We start from the raw sequence: 12657 nt of genomic DNA on the forward strand, positions 1-12657 counted from the left end.
TGCGGCCCCGCCCACAGGCCGCCTCGGCGTGCGGCCCCGCCCACAGGCCTCCTCGGCGTGGGGCCCCGCCCACAGACCGCCTCGGCGTGCGGCCCCGCCCACAGACCGCCTCGGCGTGGGGCCCCGCCCCGCGGGCAGGTCCCCGGCGCGCAGCGGGCGGGGGGCCACCGCTGCTACCGCAGCCACCGCTGCCACCGCGAGGCCGCCCTTCCTGGGTCTCTCTGGTGCCATGGCCGGCGGCCGTGGCGCCCCCGGACGCGGCCGAGACGAGCCATCGGAGAGCTACCCGCAGCGACAGGACCACGAGCTGCAGGCCCTGGAGGCCATCTACGGCGCCGACTTCCAGGACCTGCGGCCGGACGCGTGCGAACCGGTAGGGACGGGGCCCGGCCTCCCGCCGCGCGCTCCGGGCCAGGCCGGCCCCGCTCAGCCGGGCCGTGCAGCCCTGGAGGACTCTGCTAGCCTCTCATCCCGCGGGTTCTACCCACGCTCAGCTTTTGTGCTTGCACCCGCAGCTCCGCCTCGGTCTCCAGAATGCCAGCTGGACCAAATTCCACATGCAGCCTTAAGCCCTAGTCAGCTCCCACCTCTTCCTCGGCCCTGCGCCTCACGCCCACCGACACGCCAGCCTCCCCCCCTCCGGCTCCTCTACCCCCTTTTCCCTGTTGAAAGACCCTGAGCTTGATACAAGGGCACATTCGCTAATACCCTGGGCAACTTTATTGTGGGTGAGCTTACGCAGACTCTGCTGATGCCCTCCATCAGCATTCTCTTCACCCTCCCATGGGTGCAGAACTGTAAACTGCATAATCCTCACTTAACGGTGAGGTAGCCTTACTGTGTTTTTCGATATGGAGGAAAATTCCTTTTGTACCTTCCTCTCAAGCACTTAGCGGAGCTATATGGCATACATTCCTCTTGACTGTAATGGAAAGGGAATGTCCCGAGCCTAGACCTTTTTAAATAGCATTTGGTTGAAAATATTATTTTCATTTTTTCTCTGGAAGTAAGTTAAAGCACACGATAAGCTGCTGATACTGAAAGTTTTCCCCATCCAAGACTTTATCCACTGAGCTATTGTCTCTGAATGTTATTTACAAGATAATACCTTCCTTCTTCTGCCTTTAAGTTTGGTATTTCACAACAGCCTTATTTACATAGTAAGGATTTCCTCAGTAAGTAGAGTCTTCTGGCCTGCAGTGTAAAACATTTTTTTCTCCCTCTCACCCAAGGTGCTGCCGTCTTCATTCAATATTTATTTTCTAGGCATTGGGACTACAGCCCTGGAACAAAAACTCAAAAAAATTGCCAAGAGTAATTTTAACCTGAAACAGTAAAAATGTAAATATTCCTTTATACATACTTATAATAGAACAGTAACATAACTTTCTGGTCATCTGGTAACTTCTTTGTTTCTAAACATTGAGAATCAGAGAGTAGACTCAGTAAGAAACCAGAATGGATGACCAAGTGTGCACCTGAACTCACTGTAAAGCCCCTAAGACTTCATTCAGAGCCAGTTTATTTACTTTATACAGGCTTAGTTATCTGGTCTTATGCTACAGAAAAATAAAAGGACCTGCTATAAGTGGAGATACCAGTAATCCCAGAATTTACAACTGGTGAACTGGATGACAATATGGAAGACTAAATAAAGCAAAACAAAACTATAAAAAGCAGACAGAACATTAAAATAAGTGTCTGAGGCTTGTAATGCAAGGGGCAATAACTTCAACACTTTTCTAGTCCCCACAGTCAAATAATACATGGTCATAAAGATGAGTCAGTGTAGTCATTAAACAGGTATTATTATTACCAGCTATTTACCAGTCAGGGAAAGGCTATGCAGTTCCACAATCCTCTATCCATAAATCTTTTTATTTTAGAGCAGTTCTTTTTTTTTTTTAAAGATTTATTTATTCATGCTTATAAGAACTGGGGTATAGGCGAGATGCATGTGAGGGTGAGCGGATCCACCAGAGACAGAGAAGGGAACAGAACAGGCAGATTGACGGAAATACACTGCTGAGGGGAGCAGCGGGCGAGACAGGAGAGGTCTGTCCCACCATGTGGGATTCTCCCTTGCCGGCCTGGATCAAACCTGTGCTGCAGAGGCTGTGGACAGCTTCACAGGATGGTGTTCAACTGCCTGAGCCACTAGGGGAGGCCCTATCCATAGTTCTTGAGACTTGATGGGTTTCAGAATTTAGAAGTGCTTGTGATCACATACATGTGTGCAAATTCCATCCCTTACCTAACTTTCCCTCTGGAGTCTGGGCACCATCCCCAGTGAAACACAACTGAATGTGTGAATATTCAAATATTCACACTGAACAGGATAATTAAAGACTATAAATAGCCTTGTGTCAGTTCAGGCCAAATTTGCTAACAATAAATTAAGATCAAAATTTATTGACCTGAATAAACTTTAGTTTTTTTAAAACTTTTTTTGGGGGTGTATTATATAATATATTGTGTTTGAATTTAGGAGTGTATGTTTCTCATTCATAAACATCTAAGCGTTTGGGAGTGTATGCTAAAAGTTATTTTACATGCTAAAAAACTTTGGACAATACTAGTTTAAAATATAATTTATGGGCATCCCTGGTGGCACAAGGGGTTAATTAAGCACAGTACTGTGAAGCCATCCACAGCCACTGCAGCATGAGTTTGATCCCTGGCCAGGGAGCTGAACCACATGTCACAGCAGACCTCTCCTGTCTCGTCCGCTGCTCCCCTCAGCAGTGTATTTCAGTCAGTCTGCCTGTTCTGTTGCCTACTTTGTCTCAGGTGAATCCTCTCCCCCCACCCCACCTCTGTCCTGTACCGAAGTTCTTCTATGCATAAATAAATAAATTTTAAAAATATATATATAATTTACTCTAGAATTATTTATTATTAATCTTGGCAAATTTTCCATGCCAGGGAATGGTCTGCTCATTTATAATTTAATAGCTGTTGCAAACTTCCTATGCAAAAGCTTGCTTCTGTCTCTGAGCCCACCAGTAGTGTATGAAAGTGTTTTCTTACTTCTTTATCAACATTGTATATGTCAGGCTTTTTCATCTTTACAAATAGAGATATGAAACGTTATTATTTCTTTAGTTATAAATTGTGTAGACCACCTTTACAAACAGTTTATTTTCTGTGAACTGTTTCTTGTGTTCTTTGGTTCAGTCTTTTCCCTCAGTTGTGTATATTTTCTTTTTTTATATAAATATTTATTTATGCATACAAGAACTGGGGTGTAGGCCAGTGGTGCGGGGGGTGGGAGGATTCCCCAGAGCCAGAGTGGGGGACAGAACAGGCAGGCTGACTGAAATACACTGCTGAGGGGAGCAGTGGGTGAGACAAGAGAGGTCTGCTGCGCCATGTGGGTCAGCTCCCTGGCTGGGATCGAACTCATGCTACAGTGGCTTGTGATAGCTTGATAGTGCTGTCTTTAACCCCTGCGCCACCTTGGAGGCCCCTGTGTTGCTTCTGAGTTAGCCTTCTGCCACTTGCTTCTGTGGGGTGGCCAATCTGTTTCTCACTGCTGATTAGGTGAATTACAGGGACTCAGTAACAGGAAGTTAGGCAAGCAAGGTCTAGGTCCAAGGGGTCCTGTAATGTTAAGATCCTTGTGGGTTTTTTTAAAATAGTAAATGCTTTTTATTTTATAATTATTTTTGGATGAGTTCTAAATGAGGTGTGGCTCTTAAGATTTAGGACTGAGTTTGTTATATTCTTTGCTTATATGCTAGAGGATTTGTTTGGCTGTTTTATAACAAATCTGGAGATTATGCAGCTTCGGGATACCATTAAGAAGCCAATATGGGGCCTCCCCGGTGGCGCAGCGGTTGAGCGCTGGGTTGCGAAACTGCGCACGGCCTCTGCGGCGCCGGTTCGATCCCCGGCTGCTCCCCGGCCACCGGAGGAGGGTCCCACATGGCGCGCAGACCTCTCCTGCCGCCCGCTGCTCCCCTCAGCAGTGTACTTCGGTCCTTCTGCCTGCTCTGCTCCCCGCTCTGGCTCTGGTGAATTCTCTCACCCTCCCGCACTTCTGACTGTACCCAGTGCATGTATAAACAAAACAAACAAACCAGCAAACAAATAAATAAAGCATGCCTCTATAAAAAAAAAAAAAGAAGCCAATATGACTCATCTTATTGTAGCAATATATGGCCTTCTCTCCATCACCCCCTGTTATGCTGCTTTCTTGTAATTTGCATTTTCAGTCTTAAAAACAATTTTTTTTTCTTACAGGGTTTTGTATATATTGTAGCTGATACGTTCTGCATTGTGTTTTTCTCTCCTTTAATACTTTGAAATTTTTTGGTTGGGAGACTAGGCCTGATAATTCTGGTATCAGTTACCCCTCACTTTGTATTTATTCTAGGAGTTCATTGTTTCCCTGTGCAGGATAAGTCAAAGATTTTATCAGCACTGAATTCCATATGCCATATGCTCCCAAAGACATGAAGGCAGCCCCACCTCACTCCACACCCAGTATATCTTTTTTTTTTTTTTTTTTTTTTATAAATTTTATTGTTATATTCCCCATACAATTGCAGCCCCCCATTCTGACCCCAATCCCTCCCCTCCCGCCCCCGCCCCCCTAAAAGTGTCTCTGGTTCATAGTTTTTTGTTGATTTTGATTTTCACTTTCTTATAGTTATTCATTTTCCTGGTCCCTTATTTAAGTTTTCTAGATTCCTGTTATGAGTGAGACCATCCGGTATTTTTCTTTTTCTTTTTGGCTTATTTCGCTGAGCATGATCCCTTCCAGCGCCATCCATGTTGCAGCAAATTGCATGTGTTTATCTTTTTTGAATGCTGAGTAATATTCCATGGTATATATGTACCACATCTTCTTGATCCAGTCATCTATTTTTGGGCATTTGGGTTGTTTCCAAAGCTTAGCTATTGTAAACAGTGCTGCTATAAACATAGGGGTGCAGGTGTTCTTTGGAATTGATGTTTCTGTGTCCTTTGGGTAAATACCTAGGAGTGGAATTGCTGGGTCATATGGAAGCTCTATGTTTAGTAGGTCCAGAAATCTCCACACAGCTTTCCACAGTGGTTGGACCAGTTTGCACTCCCACCAACAGTGCAGAAGAGTTCCTTTTTCTCCACACCCTCGCCAACATTTGTTGTTGCTAGTTTTTTTAATATGTGCCATTCTCACTGGTGTAAGATGGTATCTCATGGTAGTTTTGATTTGCATTTCCCTGATGACAAGTGATGTTGAACATTTTTTCATATGCCTGTTGGCCATTTGCATTTCCTCTTCAGAGAAGTTTCTTTTAAGCTCTTCTGCCCATTTTTTGACTGGATTGTTTTCTTTGTTGTTGTTGAGACTCATCAGCTCTTTGCAGATTTTTGTGATCAGTCCTTTATCATTAGTGTTGGGTGCAAAAATGTTCTCCCAGTTGGTGGGGTTTCTCTTTGTTTTTGTTATTGTCTCTTTTGCTGTGCAAAAGCTCTTTAATTTGATATAGTCCCAGCTGTTTATCTTTGCCTTCACTATCACAGCTTTGGGTGATGTGTCTGTAAAGATGTCTTTGATGTGCAAATCACGTAGTGTTTCGCCTATATTTCCTTCTATATATTTTATGGTTTCAGGTCTTATGTCTAGTTCTTTAATCCATTTTGAGTTGATTTTTGTGTATGGTGTGAGGTGGTGGTCAAGCTTCATTCTTTTGCATGTAGCGACCCAGTTTTCCCAGCACCATTTATTGAACAAACTTTCTTTGCTCCAATGCATAGTCTTTGCTCCTTTGTCAAAGATTAGTTGACCATAAACCTGTGGGTTTATTTCTGGATTTTCTATTCGATTCCATTGGTCTGTATGTCTGTTCTTGTTCCAATACCATGCGGTTTTGATGATTATGGCTTTGTAGTATAGTTTGAAGTCTGGGAGTCTGATGCCTCCATTCCCTTCTTTTTTTTTCAGGAGAGCTTTGGCTATTCGGGGTTTTTTGTGATTCCATATGAATTTCATCAATAATTGTTCTATTTCTTTGAAGAATGACATTGAAATTTTGATTGGAATAGCATTGAATCTGTATATTGCTTTTGGAAGGATGGCCATTTTAATAATGTTTATTCTTCCAATCCATGAGCAGGGGATGTCTCTCCATTTCTTTGTGTCTTCTTCTATTTCTTTTAACAGTGTTTTATAGTTTTCTTTGTATAGGTCCTTTACCTCTTTTGTTAGATTTATTCCCAAATATTTGATTTTTTTTGTTTCAATAACAAAAGGGATGGTCTTTTTGATTTCTTCTTCTTCAGATTTATTGTTTGTGTATAGGAAGGCTACTGACTTTTGCGTGTTGATTTTGTATCCTGCCACTTTACTGAACTGATTGATGAGTTGAATTAGCTTTTCTGTGGAGTTTTTGGGGTTCTCTATGTATAATATCATATCGTCTGCAAATAGTGATAGTTTGACTTCTTCTTTTCCACACCCAGTATATCTTGATTGTTAAATAGTTTTTCATCAACTTCTTTTCAGCTCTGGAAGCCCTTGAATGCCTTGACATGAGCTCATGTTTGGTATCCTAAACATGGCTTGCTTAAAAGTTTTGAGGAAAGCCCAACAGTTATTCTGTTCTTATCTCTGAAAGCACCCTGTCCTGAATGTTACTTCCCCTCCACCCCCACCCCCAATGAACCTGTATTGGTTAGCATTAAGTTTAGCTTAAAATAACAACAAAGTTTTGTCTTTGTTTTGAACGTAAAGTCTGGAGTGTCTTCGGGGATGATGTAGAGGCATTGGAACCCCATATACTATTGATGGGGGTGTAAAATGGTTCAACTGGTATATAAAAAACACTATGGAAGTTCCTTAAAAATAAAATCATTACATGGTCCAGCAAAAAAAGGTCAGGTCTACTATTCCATCATCTGTAATGTGCCCCTCATGCTCCAAAATGTCTGTCTGAACTCCAACCATCACATCTGTGTTCTAGCCAGCTGGAAGGAGAAAGAGATAACATGCATCTGTTAGGTCTTTCATATATTTTTTAAAGATTTATTTATTTATGCATGCAAGAGCTGGGGCAGAGGCCAGAGGTGTGGGGGGTGAGAGGATTCACCAGAGACAGAGTGGGAAACAGAGCAGAAAGATTGACTGAAATATACTGCTGAGGGGAGCAGCGGGTGAGTCAGGAGAGGTCTGCCAAGCCATGTGAGTAACTCCCTGGCTGGCCGGGAATCGAACTCATGCTGCAGTGGCTGCAGACAGCCCCATAGGTTGCTTCTTAACCCCTTACACCACCAGGGAAGCCCCTAGGTCTTTCATCTAATTGGCCAGAAATTAACCAAGTGGTCACTTTTAACTGCAAAGGAATCAGGGATATGTATCCAATTAAAAATCAGGGATTTTTAGGGGTATGCTAAGAAATAAGGGAAGAATGGATATTAGGGAACAATTAAAGGTCTCTGCTGAGAAATATCTCAAAATCTGTGTCTTATGGAGAGGACTGTCACTCTGGTTCCATTAAACTGTCCGCCAAAGATAAAGACCTTAAAAGTAGCCAGTCAGCCTAGTAGCTTCGGTGTCCTGCTGTTTGGGTTGGCATCACTCAGATATGGACAAACCATTAGCTTTTCATACACCATTCCTCTATGGCCATGAGTCTGTTCCTTTATCCAAGCCACTCACTGGACTCATGTTCCTCTTAAAGTTATAATCTTTGTGTATCCAGAAGTTGCTTCTCTCTGCACCAAAACTCTTCTCTTTCCAAACAGTTTGTTTTGGCATCATCTAGGCTTACCACCATCATAACACTCTCCTACTAGTGTTGCCCTGCTGTGGAAGTAACTGGAAAACTTGACCTGCCTGTTGTTATATGCAGCATCCTAACTACATTTTCAGGCTCCAGGATCCCCCGTATTGATGCTCTGTTCCCAGAGACTGGCTGAGATGTTCTCCTTTCCTGCGGTTTCTCAGCAATCCTTAGTTGGATCCATTGTGCTTTAGTAAGCATTGCCTGTAGTAAAGAATATCTTTCAAATGTGCAGTCCCCCAATAGAACTTTGTTTTCTGAAGCTTGCTTCCTGTTCAATGTCTGTGGGCATCAAGTCATAACCTTCCTGTGCCATTTCCCAGGAAAATTAATTACACTCAGATTATATCTTCATTTTCTACGTGGAGACAAAAGGAAGTGTTAAACCAGATGTGATACTGTACACATGCAGAGCCATCTCACTTCATGGGCACTGCTGTGTAAATATTGCAAGTTCATCGCCATACTGGGCGAAGAAAGCCCTGTCCTTTGGTTTGGGTTTATAGTTTCTGTTACAGGGCAAGGTGAGGTGCACACTGGGAACCCCAATCCTGCCTGCTTTATGTGGGTTCTTCCATGTGCTGCTTCAAGACAAAACGTACTCTAAAGGGTTAGACCTTCAATAGAAAGGAACTTTATTTAATACAGTTAGTGTGTGATGGAGAAAAGAGAAGGAATATGGTTTAAAACAATTTTCAATTAAACACCCAGGGCTACCCATCCCCTCCTGGGTAAATGCCCAGTCAAACTGGGTTGGCCCAAAGTGGGGCCACCGAGGCCCGGAAGCCTGCCACAAGTCTAAGGCGTCTTCTGGCAGGAAACCATAGGAAAGGGGCAGAAGGACCAGGCAAGTTTGGAAGGAAATGAGCACAATCAAAATATAAATCAAGGTAAAGGCTGCCATTGGCAGCCTCCCCACGGGTCTCTCACCTGCGCCTCTCTCCCTTTCAAGTGTCTCCTTCCATGGCCCCCAAGTTCCTGGTACAAGTCCAAGGCCGAGACACAAGCTGAGCTTCTTCATATGTCTCTCTGCTCCATGTGCCTCCTCCAGGTCTTCTTGATCTCCTCCCTTCCTTGTTCCAGTCTTCTCCAGCTTCTCTTCCCAACTCAGCTCCACTCTTCCTTGGATGGGGCAGGGAAACTTGAACCCCTGTTTCTTTGGATGTTATACTGTTACATTTCTTTTCTGTTCCCCACTCTGTTACATTTCTTCGAAAACAGAGGATCTACCATTATTCCTGGGTAATGTGCTCTCATTTTAACATCTTGATTTGCCTCTTTCACATTGAGCCTGACTTGCCTTTAAAAAGACCATCTTGGGGCCTCCCTGGTGGCGCAAGGGGTTAAGCACAGCACTGTGAAGCAATCCGCAGCCTCTGCAGCACGAGTTCAATCCCCAGCCGTGGAGCTGGACCCACATGGCACAGCAGACCTCTCCTGTCTCGCCTGCTGCTCCCCTCAGCGGTGGATTTCAGTCAGTCTGCCTGTTCTGTTCCCTGCTCTGTCTCTGGTGGATCCTCTCACCCTCCCATACCTCTGACCTGTACCCCAGCTCTTGCATGCATAAATAAATAAATCTTAAAAAAAAAACAAAGACCATCTTGTATGTATGACATTTCCCCTATTTCCTTCTTATTTCTTTTACCGCTTTTTTATTTAAAGGTTTATTTATTTTTATGCATACAAGAACTGGGGTGTAAGCCAGAGGTGGAAGGGGTGGGAATATTCACCAGAGAGAATAGGGAGCAGAACAGGCAGATCTACTGAAATACACTGCTGTGGGGAAGCAGCGGGCGAGACAGGAGAGGTCTGCTGTGTCATGTGGGTTGCTCCCTGGCCAGCTGGGGATCAAAGTCATGCTGCAGTGGCTGGCGATAGCCCGATAGCACTGTCTTTAACCCCTACGCCACCAGGGAGGCCCCCTTCTTTTACTTCTTTTAAGCTCTCAGTCAGCGTGGATTTAGAGAAGTATTCTCATTTGCTATTCTGAAATTTGGTTTCCACTGATCAACAGCTTAATGTAAAAATGAAAGGCAAAATATTGTGCACGTGAAAATATATTAGTATAAGATAAATTGGTTCTTCTTAGGGTAAGGCCTCTTTCTACTTTAGTACTATAATAGTCTGCATTTTCTGAAGTGATATATACATCAAAGAAGAAACTATAAAATATTTTCCTCACAAAACTCTAAGTAGGTGATTGTAATGTCTCTCCAAAATTTGTTGCCTGTGAGATGAGGACATTTGTCAAGATTTGATTTGGAGAAAGCACTCTGTAAAATTATGTTTGAGTCTAACTAGCATTTCAGTTTTTACATCTCTTCTCCCTACTTGATTAGATTGTTGTTAGGAAATGAATAATAACTCAGCAAAGACTGAGAGGATTTACTTCAGAATAATCCAAGGTGATAGTCGAGGGGAGGGGCAACATATAGATAAAAGATTGGCCATAACTTGGTAAATATTGAAACTGGACGGAGTTTACATGGAGTTCATTTGTGTCATTATCAACCTTTGTTTGAAAATTTCCATAACAAAAAGTTTTTCCAAAATTGAGGCTATTTTAGTGACTGGTCAAGGTTATAGTTTGTTGGTTTTTTTCCCTTTTCTTAGCAACTAAGTCTTCTAGCTGCTCTCAGAAGCTAATTGTTTCCCCCTAGTAAATTCTGCCTAGTAAATAAAGTAGTTAACAAGCTGGCCTGCTCTCCGTGAAGAGGGAACGTGAGGGGCCCTGTGTGTTTGTTCTCACACTTATCCCATGAGACTATTCAGAGGAACCTTCAATCCACCAGCTTTTTCCTTTCAAGTACTTTTGTTTCTCTTGTTAAAAAAAAAAAAAATCATCCATGAAAACTTAGGAGTAAATTGACTTATTAAACAATTCTTGAATCAAGCAGTAAGAGGAAGAGCTCTGAAAGGGCTATATAAAATGGAAGACTTAAAAACAGGAAAGAAGTTAAGGAAGAAAGTGGATTATTTCAGGCTGGGCCACCTTCCCTTGGCCTTGAGGGACAAGCCGGTCTTGTCAGGCAGATTACCTTGCTAATGTAGACTAGGAGATTCCAGACTGGCTTAGGTGATATTCCTATCAGGTTGAGAGTTAGGGTAAATCTTGGCTTGATGATGTGTGTCTTAGCACAAGTGGTTCCATTTTGGGCCTTTGTCTATATTTTTTAATTTAAATTTAATTTATTTATGCATACAAGATCTGGGTGTAGGCCAGAAGTGGGGGAGGTGACAGGATTCGCCAGAGACAGTAGGGAGCAGAACAGGCGGATCTACTGAAATGCACTGCAGAGGGGAGCAGTGGGCAAGACAGGAGAGGTCTGCTGCGCCATGTGGGTAGCTCCCTGGCCAGGGTCGAACTCATGCTGGCGATAGCTTGATAGTACTGAGACATTAACTCCTGTGCCACCGAGGAGGCCCCCTTCTGCCTGTTTTTTAAGACTTTGGAAGAAGATCCACTCCGCTATCGAAGTCCAATTTGTCTCTTTCTTGCTTTTTTATAACATTCTTGTCAATATGCTCACATGCTGTGTGTTGTTAGGGTTAGGAGGAGGGGTACCCCGGGAGAGGTTCTCCCTTCCCCTGCATCAAGACAAAACATAGTCTAGTGCATAAGCCCTTCAATGGAGAAGAACTTTAACATAATTAGTGTGTGATAGAGAATGTTACAGGGCAGGGAGAGGGGCACCCAGAGCCCCCAACCTGCCTGTTCTAAATAGGTTCTGCCATCTGCTTCATCAACACAAAACATATAAGACTTTAAAGGAAAGGAACTTTAATACAATTAGTAAACAATACAGAAAAGACAAAGAATATAGTTTTCAAATCAAGCACTCAAAGTTACCCATCCCCTTGTGGGTAAAAGTCCACTCAAGCAGGATTGGCCCAGAGCAAGGCTCGAAAGCCTGGCCTATCTTCCAGTGGGGACCCACAGAAAAGGGTCAGAAACAACCAGACATGTCTGGGAGGAAAAGAGCAACATCAAAACCAAGATAAAAGCTGCCATGGTTATCCTCCCCATGGGTGTCTCACCCACATCTGTGTCACCCAGTCCACGACCAAAAGGCAAGTGCAGTCTCTTCACGTGTCTGAGCCACACATGTCTCCTCCAGATCTCCTTCTGGCTCTCCATCCTGCTTCCTTCCTTCCTCAGTCTCCTCTGTAGCTTCTCCTCCCTGCTCAGCTCCACCCTCCCTTGGGTGGGGCAGGGAACCTGGAACTTCCCCTTTTCCTGGGGACCACCCTGATACAAAAAGAGAAGGGAAAGAAATTTCTTAATCAAGCACCAGAATTGCCCATACTTTTGTGGGTACATGCCCAGTTATACAGGATTGGGCTAAAGTGGGACCCTTGGGGCCCAAAAGCTTGCCACAAGTCCAAGGTACCTTCAGGCAGGGACCCATAGGAAAGGGGCAGAAAGGGCCCAGCACATCTGGTGCAGAAGGAACAAAAGCAAAATCAAGATAAAGGCTGTCATTGTCAACCTCCCCACAGGTCTCTGTTTCTTGTGTCTCCTTCCATGTCCCCCAAGTCCCTAGTAAAAGTCCAAGGCCGAGAAGCAAGCTCAGCTTATTCCATGTGCCTCCTCTGGGTCTTCCTTCTCCATATCTCTCTGGTTCTCCTTGGCCAGGTCTTCTCTCCTCTCTCAGTCCTTCTCTCAGTCTTTTCTAGCTTCACCTTCCTGCCCCGCTCCACTTTCCTTAGGGCAGGTAAGGGGACTTGGAACATCCACCCCTCCTTGGGGATTCCCTGCTACAGTGTCTCCCTTCTTCGAAATTTCTCCCTGGATTTCACATCCCCTGGATACATGACCTCTCACCACCACCACCACCACCGAAGGTTTGCTGCTTCAGATCCTAATTTTGTCTCTATCCCCATT

The 12657-nt window shown here is 44.0% G+C and overlaps 1 protein-coding gene across 1 annotated transcript in view; it reads left to right on the top strand.

Moving 5' to 3' along the window:
• Positions 1–229: 229 nt before the first annotated feature.
• Positions 230–12657, top strand: part of EIF2AK4 (eukaryotic translation initiation factor 2 alpha kinase 4) — a gene marked incomplete at both ends in the record, with an annotated part of 100224 nt that continues 87796 nt past the window's right edge. The window contains one exon of the mRNA XM_084239807.1: positions 230–373. Coding sequence (XP_084095933.1) covers positions 230–373 — 144 coding nt within the window. The remainder of the gene's footprint in view (positions 374–12657) is intronic.

This window comes from Talpa europaea (genome assembly GCF_964194135.1).
Source record: "Talpa europaea genome assembly, chromosome: 8".
Lineage (NCBI taxonomy): Eukaryota > Metazoa > Chordata > Mammalia > Eulipotyphla > Talpidae > Talpa > Talpa europaea.